The following is a 14,346-nucleotide window of genomic DNA, read 5'->3' as shown; positions in this document are numbered from 1 at the left end:
TTGGAGCCGTAGCCAACCCGAATGGAAGAGCTACAAACTGGTAATGCCTGTCTAGGAAGGCAAACCTTAGATACCGGTAATGATCTTTGTGAATCGGTATATGAAGGTAGGCATCCTTTAAATCCACTGTGGTCATGTACTGACCCTTTTGGATCATGGGTAAGATTGTCCGAATAGTTTCCATTTTGAACGATGGAACTCTTAGGAATTTATTTAGGATCTTTAAATCCAAGATTGGTCTGAAGGTTCCTTCTTTTTTGGGAACCACAAACAGATTTGAGTAAAACCCTTGTCCGTGTTCCGACCGCGGAACCGGATGGATCACTCCCATTAGTAAAAGATCTTGTACACAGCGTAGAAACGCCTCTTTCTTTATCTGGTTTGTTGACAACCTTGAAAGATGAAATCTCCCTTTTGGGGGAGAGGCTTTGAAGTCCAGAAGATATCCCTGAGATATGATCTCTGACGCCCAGGGATCCTGGACATCTCTTGCCCAAGCCTGGGCGAAGAGAGAGAGTCTGCCCCCCACTAGATCCGTTCCCGGATCGGGGGTCCTCACTTCATGCTGTCTTAGGGGCAGCAGCAGGTTTCCTGGCCTGCTTGCCCTTGTTCCAGGACTGGTTAGGTTTCCAGCCTTGTCTGTAGCGAGCAACAGCTCCTTCCTGTTTTGGTGCAGAGGAAGTTGATGCTGCTCCTGTCTTGAAGTTACGAAAGGCACGAAAATTAGACTGTCTAGCCCTAGGTTTGGCTCTGTCTTGAGGCAGGGCATGGCCTTTACCTCCTGTAATGTCAGCGATAATTTCCTTCAAACCGGGCCCGAACAAGGTCTGCCCTTTGAAAGGTATGTTAAGTAATTTAGATTTAGAAGTAACATCAGCTGACCAGGATTTTAGCCACAGCGCTCTGCGTGCCTGAATGGCGAATCCGGAATTCTTAGCCGTAAATTTAGTTAAATGTACTACGGCATCAGAAATAAATGAATTAGCTAGCTTAAGGGATTTAAGCTTGTGTGTAATCTCATCCAATGGAGCTGATTCAAGGGTCTCTTCCAGAGACTCAAACCAAAATGCTGCTGCAGCCGTGACAGGCGCAATGCATGCAAGGGGTTGTAATATAAAACCTTGTTGAACAAACATTTTCTTAAGGTAACCCTCTAACTTTTTATCCATTGGATCTGAAAAAGCGCAGCTATCCTCCACCGGGATAGTGGTACGCTTAGCTAAAGTGGAAACTGCTCCCTCCACCTTAGGGACCGTTTGCCATAAGTCCCGTGTGGTGGCGTCTATTGGAAACATCTTTCTGAATATAGGAGGGGGTGTGAAAGGCACACCGGGTCTATCCCACTCCTTAGTAACAATTTCAGTAAGTCTTTTAGGTATTGGAAAAACGTCAGTACTCGACGGTACCGCAAAATATTTATCCAACCTACACATTTTTTCTGGTATTGCAACTGTGTTACAATCATTCAGAGCCGCTAACACCTCCCCTAGTAATACACGGAGGTTTTCCAGCTTAAACTTAAATTTGAAATGTCTGAATCCAGTTTATTTGGATCAGATCCGTCACCCGCAGAATGAAGCTCCCCGTCCTCATGTTCTGCAAATTGTGACGCAGTATCTGACATGGCCCTAATATTATCAGCGCACTCTGTTCTCACCCCAGAGTGATCTCGCTTACCTCTAAGTTCTGGTAATTTAGACAAAACTTCAGTCATAACATTAGCCATGTCCTGTAGTGTGATTTGTAATGGCCGCCCTGAAGTACTCGGCGTTACAATATCACGCACCTCCCGAGCGGGAGATGCAGGTACTGACACGTGAGGCAAGTTAGTCGGCATAACTTCCCCCTCGTTGTTTGGTGAATGATGTTCAATTTGTACAGAATGACTCTTATTCAAAGTAGCATCAATGCAATTAGTACATAAATTTCTATTGGGCTCCACCTTGGCTTTTGCACATATAGCACAGAGATATTCCTCTGAGTCAGACATGTTTAACAAACTAGCAATTAAACAAGCAAGCTTGGAAATACTTTTCACTCAAATTACAAGTATTATGGAAAACGCACTGTGCCTTTAAGAAGCACAGAAAAAAATTATGACAGTTTAATAATAAGGAACCGGAAAAATTATAAAAAAACAGATTTTTCCCAGTAAAGGCATACATTTAGCAAAGGATTGCCCCCATTAGTAATGGATAACTAACCCTTAATAGCAGAAAAAAATGTACAAAATATAAACGTTTTTTATCACAGTCAAAGCACAATCTCACAGGTCTGCTGTGAGTGATTACCTCCCTCAAAATAATTTTTGAAGACCCTTGAGCTCTGTAGAGACGATCCGGATCATGCAGGAAGAGAAACAGACTTTTGACTGAATTTTTGATGCGTAGCAAAAGCGCCAAAATAGGCCCCTCCCCCTCACCCACAGCAGTGAGGGAAGTTCAGTAAACTGTCTTAAATTAAAATAAACGACAGCCAAGTGGAAAACAGTGCCCAAAAACAGTTTTTCACCCAGTACCTCAGATAATTAAACAATTTAGCATGCCAGCAAAAACGTTTAAAATCAAATAACATGAAATGTCATTAAACAGCCTGTTGCTAGACGTTCCCACTGCAAGTTAGGCTTTAAATTATATGCATATAGTATTACCCAGAGAAGTGCCATTCCCCAGAATACTGAAGTGTACACATATATACATAAACAGCCTGATACCAGTTGCTACTACTGCATTTAAGGCTGAACTTACATTATATCGGTATTGGCAGTATTTTCTCAGTCAATTCCATTCCTCAGAAAATAATATACTGCAACATACCTCTTTGCAGGTGAACCTGCCCGCTGTCCCCTGATCTGAAGTTTACCTCACTCATCAGAATGGCCGAGAACAGCAAAATGAATCTTAGCTACGCCGGCTAAAATCATCCAAAAACTCAGGTAGATTCTTCTTCAAATTCTACCTGAGAAGGAACAACACACTCCGGTGCTGTTTTAAAGTAACAAACTTTTGATTGAAGATATAAAAACTAAGTATAATCACCACAGTCCTCTCACACATCCTATCTATTAGTTGGGTGCAAGAGAATGACTGGGTGTGACGTAGAGGGGAGGAGCTATATAGCAGCTCTGCTTGGGTGATCCTCTTGCACTTCCTGTTGGGGAGGAGTTAATATCCCAGAAGTAATGATGACCCGTGGACTGACTACACTTAACAGGAGAAAGTATGTTTACTCAGATCTCCTGCTGTTCAGAGAGAGACAGTCTACAGTTATTAGTCCTGTGAAGCTAGCAAGACTTCAGTATGACCAACAATTTAAATAATTCACATCTAGGGGTTAAATTGTCCCTTACTGAGTTCTCAATACACAAAATTCCAGACGTTACGTCTCTATGGAAAATAGTAGGAGAAAACAACCAGTGTAATTTGAAAGCATAAGAGTTTGAAGATTTAAAGTTTAGACACATTGTCTATATAGTTTTTAGACAAATTAATATGTACTGCAGACTGTCTGAATAATATCTATAATGGTCTAAGAGATACATCACATGTTATATACCACATTGAATAAATGTCTGCTATATTAAATAAATGGCTGCAGTGGTGAATTTAAAATGTTTTGCAAACATCTGTTTCTTTGTTTTTTAGAATCTGGTATGAAAGTGAGGCTTTGAAATAAATACTAGATGGGTTATCCTAGTAATATAATCATATATTTGAGTCCATATTTTTAAACATTATTAAGACATAAAGTGGTGAAAAGGAAATGTGAATCAAATAAATATATCTGTACAATTAGTTACTACAGAGTTCACTTCCAATTACATATATGATATAAGATGGTGACTAGGAAATGCAATATATGCCAGTATATTAAATGAACTGATATATTTATTAATATCATACTGAAAGTATTAAATTATAAAAAGCCTTTTAAATACCCTAATAGAAATGTGACTTTTAAACACATATTTTAAAATATTATAAGTAGGAAACTATAGTGAGACATGCACTAAGGAGATGTATGCTATATAATATATATATATACATACTGTATACTATAGATTAACTATTATGCACAGGAAATGTATATGAATATATACTAAATCAATATACTGAACAAATAGTTTATTAAAGATAGGAAATTATAGAGGTATTAAATGTACATTTCTATAAAAATATAGATATCTTTAAACAGTTAAAGGGACATTCCAGTCAAAATATAAATGCACATAGATTTATTGCATCTTTAAATAGAAACATATTTGCAATATACATGTATTGGCAAAAATGCTTCTATTAAGAGTTATAACTGTTTAAGTGTTAACATTTTTCTCTGCACGTGCACGTGAAGCATAGCTAGATATTTTCACTGCACCCACATTTTAAAAAATGCAGCAGCTCAGATTATCAGTGGTACTTGTATCATGTCAGCAATTAACAAATTGAGTCATTACCAGATGGTACAAGCACCTTAGGCTCTCTGAACAAGTGTTGTGTTTAAAATGCTGGTGCATAGTGCATACTTAAATACACTTTTGAAACAGCTATAGCTTTTATTAGAAGCATTTTTGCTAATGCATGTATATTATAAAATTGCTTCTGTTCAATACCGAAATGCACCCATGTGGTTTCCAATTTTGGCTGGAATATCACTTTAAGATTTTGCCAACAAAGCAGCATTCCGTTGTCTGTTGCCCTCCGGTGTTTGATATGGGAATTACAGCCAGAGAGATTCAATTTAAGGAAATCGAATGACATTTCCCAATAACCAATGAGAGACAAGCTCCGAATAATGCATACCCAAATTTCACCAATGATTAGAAAAGATGTGGGTTTTATCAGAGAGATAAAAAACCCTTGCACGGGAAGTAAAAGGGGTACTTTTACTGCTTAACTTGGCTTACTGACAAACTGCTGCTTTGGAAATACACAGAGTTTTGTAAGACAAAATTGGGCCTAACATTTACGTGCAGACTTGTGCATCCTCTCTTATATGACAGTGAAAAGAATTTATCTGGAAAAGCTGAAACTCTCAAATATTGGTTGTGTGGTAATGTATTAATGGTTATTTTATATCTTTAATAGATTTTAGCAAATAAATTATTTATAACATAGTATAGCTGCAGCTAGTGAGTTAAAAGGTATCTTATTCTTATATTTAATATTGATTAGATTAGGGTAGTAAGTGTACTAGTGTTAAATAGTATTGTTAAGAAAGGATTTATATATTTTATGTCATAAGTTAATTGCAGAAATTGTGATATATTTTAGAATTTGTTTTATTGTGGCTAAATAAGAAGGGTTTAGGTTAATTGGCATATGTTGAATTGGTAGTATTGTGTAACAATCTCTGGGTTTAAGTGAAGTATATTAGATTATATGGGGTTGAAAATAGATTAATTATATTTCCCTTGAAATTCCATAGATTTATTAGGATTTGGTTATATTGTTAACTAAGCATTGTCAAGTTAATAGTCCATATTGTGGTATAGGAGCAAGGGTTGCTGGCTTATTATAAATCGTTTTGTAAGTTTATGGTAATATCTGATGTTTAATTTATTTGGAGTTAAGGTTAACTAATAGAAATATATTTTATGGTTTGCTTTGTATAGAAAATTGTAACAGCATAGACATATATAATTGATTCATACCCTATTTTCTACATAAATATAGTCAGTGTGTATATATAAAGCTTAACTGATCAGACCTAAGGAATATTAATTTTTAATAAAAATATAGTTACGTAAATATATAATAAGTTTGGAGGTTACTACTGAGGTATAATTAAATAATATTGTAACCTAGGTTATATCTAACAACATGATAAATATTTGTTAAACTGCTGCATAAAAGAAAAAAAAGTAAACACTTAAATTTTGAAGCAACTGGTGCTCTGACTGAATCACTAACCTGTTCATATATTTCAATTGCTTTCTGGTACTGCTCCAGCTGTGCCGCATATGAAGCCACTTTTAACAGACATTTATTAGCAGAACTGAAATATAAAGGCATTATTTATAGACATGAAAACTGTATCACTCAAATGAAAAACTAATGTTTTTATTACGTGTACTAAGGTTATGTAAATGCTTATGTTGAGAGATAAAGATCAATATTTATATTAACAAAAAAAAATGACAATTGATTAATGCTATTTAGAAAAGTCCAAAAATTCTGCTAAAAATCTTCAAGTATTTTCTGATGAGCTGGAAGATTTCTGTCAAATTATCTTGTAATGGAAAGTATTGGTGAAGTGACTGTGTTGTGAAGCCCCTGGCTTGCATTTGAAAACCAAGCAAAAAAGATTTTTGAGATTGTAAAAGAACCAAGTGCACAATTGATAGGTGATAAGTGATTGTAAACTTTCCAATTTGTCTAAAGAGATCCGGAAAGTTAATGATATTTTAGATGGAGTTTAATTAATTAGTTGTAATCAAGATGCGATATAACTCACTTTTTAATGTAGTGCTGAAATTCCAATTCCCCGTGCTCCGACCACCCACTTTTTGTGAGCTGAACATTTTAAATATTCTCCAATCCGCTCTCTACTACAAGAAAAATGTCATAGGGCTAGAGCGCTAATTGGAGAATATTTCAAACCTGTAGCTCACAAAAACTTTTGAAGTGGGTGGCTGAACTGTGGGGAATTTGAATTTCAGCACTACATTAAAAAGTAAGTTATAGCGCAACGTCATTACAACTGATGAATTATACTCCATTTAAATTATCACTAACATTCCAGGTCTGTTTAGACAAAGGGGAAAGTTTACTATCACCTTAAAGTTATTGCAAATATTTACTGGAATTGTGTGGGGCTATTATCTTGGAATGTGATTGATAACATGATTTACAGATAGTATTATTAGTGGTATCACCAGTGGGACACTAGCCCCCTCCAGTATAATGGCTGCCCCCCCAAATACTATTAGCCCTAATTTTCTCACCCCATTCTGCCCAGGCTCCTCCAGCTCCACCAGGCCCCACCAATGGAATGCTCAGCCATGGCACCCCATTGTGTGGCTGGCCCAACCTCTATCTTGGCTCCACCCACAAAAATAGTGTGCCTCAGGAAGTGCTCCCCTTATAACTATTTTCGGGAGATGACACTGAGTATTACATCCTTCAGGTTATTGTATGAATACTACAGATTATTTAACTTAAAGGGACAGTTAAATTATAAGATATTTCTGTTTTGTTGTTTTAGAATAACATATCAGCCAAGCTCAATGTTTTTAAAACAAATGAACATCCTTTTCTCTGCAATTATTTTTCAATAGCCAAACTCCACACACTATTTGCCTTATTTGAACTAGCTGATCTGGGCTTTAGTCTGCAGACTACCACGCTAGCCACTGTTATATAGTTACTTTAAAATGTATTTATTTGCAGTTGTTATCAGTTAAAGAAAGTCAGGGACAGATATCAAACAGAGATGAAGTTCTGAGTATTAGAAATTTCTCAATGTTTAAGAGCTAAATTACATTTAAAGGGACAAAATAAAAAACACAAATATATTGCAAAGTAGTTTTATTTTGCATTAATAAACATTTTAGGCTAGATTACAAGTGGCGCAGTATTTCTTTTTTTTCACTCCGCTAAAAACATAATTTATGTAAGAACTTACCTGATAAATTTATTTCTTTCATATTGGCAAGAGTCCATGAGCTAGTGACGTATGGGATATAAAATCCTACCAGGAGGGGCAAAGTTTCCCAAAGTCACAGTCTCTTTTTGCACACTATGCCCTTTCACAGAGAAAAAATATCCTGTAGCGTATCAGTCTGATCCTGCCCAATGACAGTCCAGCACCGAAATACCAGGCAATTCTTCTCTGAACAAGACAAACAACAAACCTCAGATGTACGTTTCGGCCTCTCTTGGGTCTCGTCAGTGAGGTGCAGTTGCATATATCTAGGGCATGTGTGCAAGGAGTCCAACGTCTGGTTTCCCCCTTTTACTCTTAGGGAGACCTAAGAGTAATTTACATAAAATCAAGAAAATAGAGAGACGCACTCACTGAGACAGAACAATAGCTAGAAAAACTTCTGTGCTTGTCCACAAGGCCAGTGCCACTCAGGGTGCAGTCTCTTTTTGCACACTATGCCCTTTCACAGAGAAAAAATATCCTGTAGCATATCAGTCTGATCCTGCGCAATGACAGTCCAGCACCGAAATACTAGACTTGGACTCCTTGCCCAATGTGCTTAGAGGGATATGGCTGCACCTCACTGACGAGGCCCAAAGGAGGCCAAAACGATCGTCTGGGGTTGTCATGTTCCTTGTTCAGAGGAGAATTGCCTGGTATTTCGAGGCTGGACTGACCATGTCGGCGGGATCAGACTGATATACTACAGGAAAGTTTTCCTTTGTGAAAAGCACAATTGGGCAGAAAGAAGCTACTACAAGGTGGCAACCGGGCCATAGAACAAGCTATTGATGCTGCTGTTCGTTCCTGGCAGACTGCTTCTCATTCTGTTTTGCATATGTAAATATGACCCTGGGGATAGTCTCCCTAAGGGTGATGGGGGAAACCAGACGTGGACTCCTTGCCCAATGTGCTTAGAGGGATATGGCTGCACCTCACTGACGAGGCCCAAAGGAGGCCGAAACGATCGTCTGGGGTTGTCATGTTCCTTGTTCAGAGGAGAATTGCTTGGTATTTCAGGGCTGAACTGACCATGTCGGCGGGATCAGACTGATATACTACAGGAAAGTTTTCCTTTGTGAAAAGCACAATTGGGCAGAAAGAAGCTACTACCAGGTGGCAACCGGGCCATACAACAAGCTATTGATGCTGCTGTTCGTTCCTGGCAGACTGCTTCTCATTCTGTTTTGAACATCCAGGGAATGTAAGGATCTCTCCAAAGAACAATTAGGATTAGGACTTTAGGTAAAAAATTTAAATGAAGTCCGCAAAACTTCCTTATCATGATGGAAAATCTGAAAAGGAGACTCACAAGAAAGAGCAGATAATTCAGAAACTCTTCTAGCAGAAGAGATAGCCAAAAGGAACAACACTTTACAAGAAAGTAGTTTAATATCCAAAGAATGCATAGGCTCAAAAGGAGGAGCCTGTAAAGTCTTCAAAACCAAATTAAGACTCCAAGGAGGAGAGATTGATTCAATGATAGGCTTGATACGGACCAAAGCCTGCACAAAACAGTGAATATCAGGAAGCTTAGCAATCTTTCTGTGAAATAAAACAGAAAGAGCAGAGATATGTCCCTTCAAGGAACTTGCAGACAAACCTTTATCCAAAACCATACTGAAGAAACTTTAAAATTCTAGGAATTCTAAAAGAATGCCAGGAGAATTTAGGAGAAGAACACCATGAAATATAAGTCTTCCAAACTCGATAATAAATCTTCCTAGAAACAGATTTACGAGCCTGTAACATAGTATCAATCACTGAGTCAGAGAAACCTCTATAACTTAACACTAAGCGTTCAATTTCCATACCTTCAAATTTAACGATTTTAAATCCTGATGGAAAACGGTCCTTGAGACAGAAGGTCTGGTCTTAAAGGAAGTGGCCAAAGATGGTAACTGGATATCCGGACAAGATCCGCATACCAGAACCTGTGAGGCCATGCTGGTGCTACCAGAAACACAAATAATTGTTCCATGATGATCTTGGAGATCACTCTTGGAAGAAGAACTAGAGGCGGGAAGCTATAAGCAGGTTGGTAAAAACCAAGGAACTGCTAACGCATCCACCGACTCCGCCTGAGGATCCCTGGACCTGGATAAGTACCTGGGAAGTTTCTTGTTTAGATGGGAAGCCATCAGATCTATTTCTAGAAGACACCACATCTGAACAATCTGAAAAAAAACACATCTGGATGGAGAGACCACTCCCCCAGATGTAAAGTCTGACGGCTGAGATAATCCGCTTCCTAATTGTCTACACCTGGGATATGTACCGCAGAAATTAGACAAGAGCTGGATTCCGCCCAAGAAAGTATCCAAGATACTTCTTTCATAGCTAGGGGACTGTGAGTCCCATCCTGATGATTTACATATGTCACAGTTGTGATATTGTCTGTCTGAAAACAAATGAATGGTTCTCTCTTCAACAGAGGCCAAACCTGAAAAGCCCTGAAAATAGCACAGAGTTCTAAAATATTGATTGGTAACCTCGCCTCTTGAGATTTCCAAACCCCATGAACTATACGATCGTGATCTAACCACCAAGAGAGAGTCGAACATTGGGATTTAAGGATATTAATTGTGATATCCTTGTATAATCCCTGCACCACTGATTCAGCATAAAAAACTGAAGAGGTCTCAAATGAAAACAAGTAAAGGGGATCGCGTCCGATGCTGCAATCATGAGACCTAGAACTTCCATGCACATAGCCACTGAAGGGAATGATTGAGACTGAAGGTTTCGACAATCTGAAACCAATTTTATTTGTCTCTTGTCTGTTAGAGATAGAGTCATGGAAACTGAATCTATCTGGAAACCTAAAAAGGTGACCCTTGTCTGAGGAATCAAGGAACGTTTTGGTAAATTGATCCTCCAACCATGTCTTTGAAGAAACAACACTAGTTGAATCGTGTGAGATTCAGCAGAATGTAAAGACTGACCTAGTACCAAGATATCATCCAAATAAGGAAACACTGCAATACCCTGTTCTCTGATTATAGAGAGTAAGGCCCGAAAAATTCTTAGAGCTGTCGCTAGGCCAAATGGAAGAGCGACAAATTGGTAATGCTTGTCTAGAAAAGAGAATCTCAGAAACCGATATTGGTCTGGATGAATCGGAATATGAAGATATGCATACTGTAAGTCTATCGTGGACATATAATGACCTTGCTGAACAAAAGGCAGAATAGTCCTTATAGTCACCATTTTGAAAGTTGGCACTGGCCTGAATGAATTTTCTTTCTTTAGGACAATTAATAGATTTGAATAAAACCCAAGACCCTGTTCCTGAAACGGAACTGGTAAGATTACCCCTTAAGGCTCTAGATCTGAAACACACTTCAGAAATTGTGACAGTTAAAATAATTGAATCCAACTGAGAACCAAATAAATTGTTACCTTGGAAAGAAAGAGATAGTAATCTAGACTTAGATATCATGTCAGCATTCCAATATTTGAGCCACAAAGCTCTTCTAGCTAAAATAGCTAAAGACATAGATAGATTTAACATCAATTTTGATTATATCAAAAATAGCATCACAGATAAAATGTTTAGCATGTTGAAGCAAGCGAACAATGCTAGACAAATCAAGATCTGTTTCCTGTTGCGCTAAGCTTTCCAACCAAAATGTTGATGCAGCTGCAACATCAGCCATGGATATAGCAGGCCTTAGAATGTAGCCAGAAAATAGATAAGATTCAAGTTTCCTATCTAAAGGGTCTTTAAAAGAAGTACTATCTTCCATAGGAATAGTAGTACGTTTGGCAAGAGTAGAAATAGCCCCAAAACTCAAATCTAACTGCTGGCAAAGGATACAGCTTTTTAAACCTAGAAGAAGGAATAAAAGAAGTACCAGGCATATTCCATTCCTTTGAAATCATATCAGAAATAGCATCAGGAACTGGACAAACCTCTGGAATAACCACAGGAGGTTTATAAACAGAATTTAAACGTTTACTAGTTTTAGTAACAATAGGACTAGTTTCCTCAATATCCAAAGTAATCAACACCTCTTTTAACAAGGAACAAATATACTTCATCTTAAAGAGATAAGTAGATTTGTCAGTGTCAATATCTGAGGTAGGATCCTCTGAATCAGATAGATCCTCATCAGATGAGGATAATTCAGTATGTTGTCAGTCATTTGAAATTTCATCAACTTTATGAGAAGTTTTAAAAGACCTTTTACGTTTATTAGAAGGCGGAATAGCAGACAAAGCCTTCTGAATCGCATCAGCAATAAAATCTTTTATATTCACAGGGATATCATGTACATTAGATGTTGAAGGAACAACAGGCATTGTACTAGTACTGATGGATACATTCTCTGCATGTAAAAGCTTATCATGACAACTGTTACATACTACAGCTGGAGATATAATCTCCGCTAACTTACAACAGACACACTTAGCTTTGGTAGAACTGTTATCAGGCAGCAGGGTTCCAACAGTGGTTTCTGAGACAGGATCAGATTGAGACATCTTGCAAATGTAAGAGAAAAAAACAACATATAAAGCAAAATGATCAATTTTCTTATATGGCAGTTTCAGGAATGGGAAAAAATGCAAACAGCATAGCCTTCTAACCATAAAAAAGGCAAGAGGCATATAGGAAGTGGGGTTTAAACAATAAAATTATTTGGCGCCAAGTATGACGCACAACGCAAAATTAATTTTTTTGACGCTAACAACATCCGGAAACAATGCAACTCACGTCATGGCAGACACAATCTTGTGCAAGGAAATCTGGTTTCAACTAAGACGCCGGAAATGACGAATTTGCGTCACCGAACATACCTTTTACGCCAAAAAAATTCTCGCGCCAAGAATGACACAATAAATATCAGCATTTTGCGACCTCGGAAGCCTAATTTTGCCCATGAAAATTAATGAAAAAGCAGTCAATTTGAAGAAAAGACTATACCCCAGGTAAAAAAAATAACTTCCTAAATATGTTTCCCAATTTTGAAACTGATAGTCTGCAAACGGAAATATACATAAACCTGACTCATAGCAAATATAAGTACAATACATACATACATATTTAAAACTTTATAATAATACATAAAGTGCCAAACCATAGCTGAGAGTGTCTTAAGTAATGAAAACATACTTACCAAAAGACACCCATCCACATATAGCAGATAGCCAAACCAATACTGAAACAGTATCAGTAGAGGTAATGGAATATGAGAGTATAACATCGATCTGAAAAGGGAGGTAGGAGATGAATCTCTACAACCGATAACAAAGAACCTTTGAAAAGATTTCCCGTGAGGAAAACCATAAAATCAGTAGGTGATACTCCCTTTACATCCCTCTGACAAACACTGTACTCTTAGAGGAATCGGGCTTCAAAATGCTGAGAAGCGCATATCACAGAAGAAAATCAAGCACAAACTTACTTCACCACCTCCATAGGAGGCAAAGTTTGTAAAACTGAAATGTGGGTGTGGTGAGGGATGTATTTATAGGCATTTTAAGGTTTGGGAAACTTTGCCCCTCCTGGTAGGATTGTATATCCCATACATCACTAGCTCATGGACTCTTGCCAATTACATAAAAGAAATTAAGCTTTTTGCGCTTGTCAGGTTGCGTTCGTATTACAAGTTAAAAAAAAATATTTTACGCAAGCAGTAACACGACTACACTGTGTGCAGAATTATTAGGCAAATGAGTATTTTGACCACATCATCCTCTTTATGCATGTTGTCTTACTCCAAGCTGTATAGGCTCGAAAGCCTGATACCAATTAAGCATATTAGGTGATGTGCATCTCTGTAATGAGAAGGGGTGTGGTTTAATGACATCAACACCCTATATCAGGTGTGCATAATTATTAGGCAACTTCCTTTCCTTTGGCAAAATGGGTCAAAAGAAGGACTTGACAGGCTCAGAAAAGTCAAAAATAGTGAGATATCTTGCAGAGGGATGCAGCACTCTTAAAATTGCAAAGCTTCTGAAGCGTGATCATCGAACAATCAAGCGTTTCATTCAAAATAGTCAACAGGGTCGCAAGAAGCATGTGGAAAAACCAAGGCGCAAAATAACTGCCCATGAACTGAGAAAAGTCAAGCGTGCAGCTTCCAAGATGCCACTTGCCACCAGTTTGGCCATATTTCAGAGCTGCAACATCACTGGAGTGCCCAAAAGCACAAGGTGTGCAATACTCAGAGACATGGCCAAGGTAAGAAAGGCTGAAAGACGACCACCACTGAACAAGACACACAAGCTGAAACGTCAAGACTGGGCCAAGAAATATCTCAAGACTGATTTTTCTAAGGTTTTATGGACTGATGAAATGAGAGTGAGTCTTGATGGGCCAGATGGATGGGCCCGTGGCTGGATTGGTAAAGGGCAGAGAGCTCCGCTCCAGTCCGACTCAGACGCCAGCAAGGTGGAGGTGGAGTACTGGTTTGGGCTGGTATCATCAAAGATGAGCTTGTGGGGCCTTTTCGGGTTGAGGATGGAGTCAAGCTCAACTCCCAGTCCTACTGCCAGTTTCTGGAAGACACCTTCTTCAAGCAGTGGTACAGGAAGAAGTCTGCATCCTTCAAGAAAAACATGATTTTCATGCAGGACAATGCTCCATCACACGCGTCCAAGTACTCCACAGCGTGGCTGGCAAGAAAGGGTATAAAAGAAGAAAATCTAATGACATGGCCTCCTTGTTCACCTGATCTGAACCCCATTGAGAAC

At 38.3% G+C, this 14,346-nt stretch overlaps 1 protein-coding gene across 1 annotated transcript in view; it reads right to left on the bottom strand.

The window, feature by feature from the left end:
- NAPB (NSF attachment protein beta) overlaps nucleotides 1–14,346 on the bottom strand; it is an 87,886-nt gene that overhangs the window by 19,918 nt on the left and 53,622 nt on the right. Inside the window, exon 7 of the mRNA XM_053712185.1 lies at nucleotides 5,910–5,994. Within this exon, the coding sequence (XP_053568160.1) occupies nucleotides 5,910–5,994 (85 nt within the window). The remainder of the gene's footprint in view (nucleotides 1–5,909; nucleotides 5,995–14,346) is intronic.

The sequence above is a fragment of the Bombina bombina genome, chromosome 4, assembly GCF_027579735.1.
Source record: "Bombina bombina isolate aBomBom1 chromosome 4, aBomBom1.pri, whole genome shotgun sequence".
In the NCBI taxonomy this organism is placed as follows: Eukaryota; Metazoa; Chordata; class Amphibia; order Anura; family Bombinatoridae; genus Bombina; species Bombina bombina.
This window is presented reverse-complemented; position numbering and strand designations above follow the sequence as displayed.